General features: G+C 64.4%; 1 protein-coding gene across 1 annotated transcript in view; it reads left to right on the top strand.

The window, feature by feature from the left end:
- The window catches only part of NUAK2 (NUAK family kinase 2), an 11865-nt gene that overhangs the window by 7360 nt on the left and 1831 nt on the right, over window positions 1-2674 (top strand). The window contains exons 3-7 of the mRNA XM_017727163.1: window positions 189-340; window positions 1154-1219; window positions 2033-2152; window positions 2384-2516; window positions 2592-2670. Coding sequence (XP_017582652.1) covers window positions 189-340; window positions 1154-1219; window positions 2033-2152; window positions 2384-2516; window positions 2592-2670 — 550 coding nt within the window. The remainder of the gene's footprint in view (window positions 1-188; window positions 341-1153; window positions 1220-2032; window positions 2153-2383; window positions 2517-2591; window positions 2671-2674) is intronic.

The following is a 2674-nucleotide window of genomic DNA, read 5'->3' as shown; positions in this document are numbered from 1 at the left end:
GTATGTGTGTGACAGCTCTGGCGGCTCCCCTGACCTGCAGGTCCCTGTTTAGTCCAAGGCTGAGGGCAGCGATTGGGGTGGGCAGCGTTAGGGTCAATCAGGGCTTCAGCTGCTCGTTAACAGCGATGTCCTAATGAGCATTCCCACAGTCCCGAGGATCCCTCCTAACCCTTCCCCACGTCCCGCAGTGTTTGAGAACAGCAGCAAGATCGTCATCGTGATGGAATACGCCAGCAAAGGGGACCTGTACGACTACATCAGCGAGCGGCAGCGGCTCTCGGAGCAGGAGGCGCGGCACTTCTTCCGCCAGGTCGTGTCCGCCGTCTACTACTGCCACAAGGTGGGCTGGCACCGCGCTTCCCGATGCTTTCCCGGTGCTTTCCCGGCGGGGGAGCGGCTGGATGGGCTCCTGAGAGCTCCGCCCTGCAGCAGAGGGCTGGGGAGGGATGCAGCCCCGCGGACGGTGAGAGGAGCTCGTGGCTCTGCGCCTTTCCCAGGAGAAGGGTTAATGCTGCCTTTGTCTGAAGGGTGTGGCAGTGCCCCGGCAGCTTTTGGGAGGTCCTGGCCTCGGCTGCTGCGGGGTGGGGGTGACTAACCCGGCCTGGGAGGTGTCACCTCCCCTGCCACCCAACCAGACGGAGACGCCCAGGGCTGCCCGCGGGGCTGGAAGCCAAGCCCTGGGTCACCTGTCCTGCTCCTGACGGGAACGTGAAGCTGCAGGACCCTCCCCGGGGCTGTGGGATGATGCCCTGGCAGGACCAGGGTCTCCCAGGAGGATGCTCCAAGGCTGTGCCTCAGTCCTCGGTGGGAGCAGGGGCTGGCAGGGCAGCTCCTGACCCCAAGGCACATCGGGGTCTCGCTCAGCTGGGCGCAGCAGGCCCTGGCCAAGCAGGAGCTGTGCCCTGGTGGGGCTGGCAGCAGGTGCTGGGGACAATGGAGGAGCCCAGGGTGGCACCTGGTGCAGGCACCTCCCTGCTCCTGCTGCCGAGCAGAGCCAGACCTGGTGGCACCCGGGCCACACCCAGCGCTGTGCGCGGCTCCTCTGCCCTGCTCGCCGCGCCCTGACCGGCAGTGACCTCCCTCCCGGTGTGCCGGACTTCCCCTCGCTCAAACCCTCCGCGAATTAACCCCGGCTCTCCCGCCCTTCCCACAGAACGGGGTCGTCCACCGGGACCTGAAGCTGGAGAACATCCTGCTGGATGCCAACGGGAACATCAAGGTGAGGGGCTGGCACGGCCTGGCCGCGCTCGGGGGTTACCCGAGGGGAGCTGCCCAGCGTGGAGGGACAAGGGGTGACCACAGCACCTCAGTCCCCTCAGGGCTTCCCGGAGCTCTGGCACTGCCTGGGAATGCGGTTTGCCTGGGAAAAACAGAGCCTGGCAGATCTGGCAAAGCCGTAAGTGATATCTGCCTGCTGATAAGGGGGCAAAGTCTGCGCACCCAGATCAACGCTGGGTGGATGAGAAGAGCTCTTTTCCTGGTTTCTGTGCGTGCCAGCCAGGAAATCCCAGCTCCAGGGGCCCCGAGTGATGCTTTCTGCCAGGGAGGAAGGGCACGGGGCGGCCTCGGCCGGAGATCCCTGCGGTCACTGATAACGGGCTGCGGGGTTTATCTCCAGCAGGGATGATTTTGCAATGGAGCTCGCGGGCAGCCACAGAAGCTCCTGCTCGGTGTGAGGTGACAGCCATAATGAGGATAATGAGTACCTGTGCAAGGCACAGCCTGGGGTGCCTGGGAATGAGCTGGAGGAGAGCCTGGAAGCCCTTCCAACCTCATCTTCCCACTCTACTCCCACTGCCAGGGCCGCAGGGCAGCTGCTGCCGTGGCTGGGATGAGGCTTTTGGGAGGCAGAGAGCAACAGGAGCAACCTTGGGGTGGAAAACCAGGCTGGAGGTGCCCCCGGAGGGGGTTCAGAACCAAAGGCTCATCCCTGGAGAGGTCCAGGGAAACTTTCAGCCTTGGCAACTTTGGGAAAGGGAACTTTGGGAAAGGGAACTTTGCCGCTGGATGACAGCCGTGTTTGTCCCCCCAGATTGCAGATTTCGGGCTGTCCAACGTTTTCCAGCAGGACAAACTCCTGCAGACCTACTGCGGCAGCCCCCTGTACGCGTCCCCCGAGATCATCAACGGCCGGCCCTACAAGGGCCCCGAGGTTGGTTGTGCCTCCCTGCCAGGCGTGGGAATCGCTCCGGGGGTTTTTGGGATAACGGGACCCCTGAGCCCGGGCACTGCGGGGTGGGTGCATGTGCTGAGCTCCTGCCCCATGCCCTGTCCCCTCCTGTGGCTGCTGCCATCCTGGGAGCCCTGATGAGACTGTGGCAGGATGGGGATCAGGACAGCCCAGTCCTGCTGTCCCCTCCAGGCTCCTCTGTCCCTTTCCCAGGTGGACAGCTGGTCCCTGGGCGTCCTCCTCTACATCCTGGTCCACGGCACGATGCCCTTCGATGGCCACGACTACAAGACTCTGGTCAAGCAGATCACGAGCGGGGACTACCGGGAGCCCACGAAGCTCTCAGGTAGGGCCGCCCCCATCCCCCTGTGTGTCCCCCATCCCCGTGTCCCCTCCCGTGCCTGATCTGTCCCTTCCCCAGATGCCTGCGGGCTGATCCGGTGGATGCTGATGGTGAACCCGGAGCGCCGGGGCCCCATCGAGGACATCGCCACGCACTGGTGG

Source organism: Corvus brachyrhynchos, unplaced genomic scaffold (genome assembly GCF_000691975.1).
Source record: "Corvus brachyrhynchos isolate BGI_N302 unplaced genomic scaffold, ASM69197v1 scaffold72, whole genome shotgun sequence".
NCBI lineage: Eukaryota > Metazoa > Chordata > Aves > Passeriformes > Corvidae > Corvus > Corvus brachyrhynchos.
This window is presented reverse-complemented; position numbering and strand designations above follow the sequence as displayed.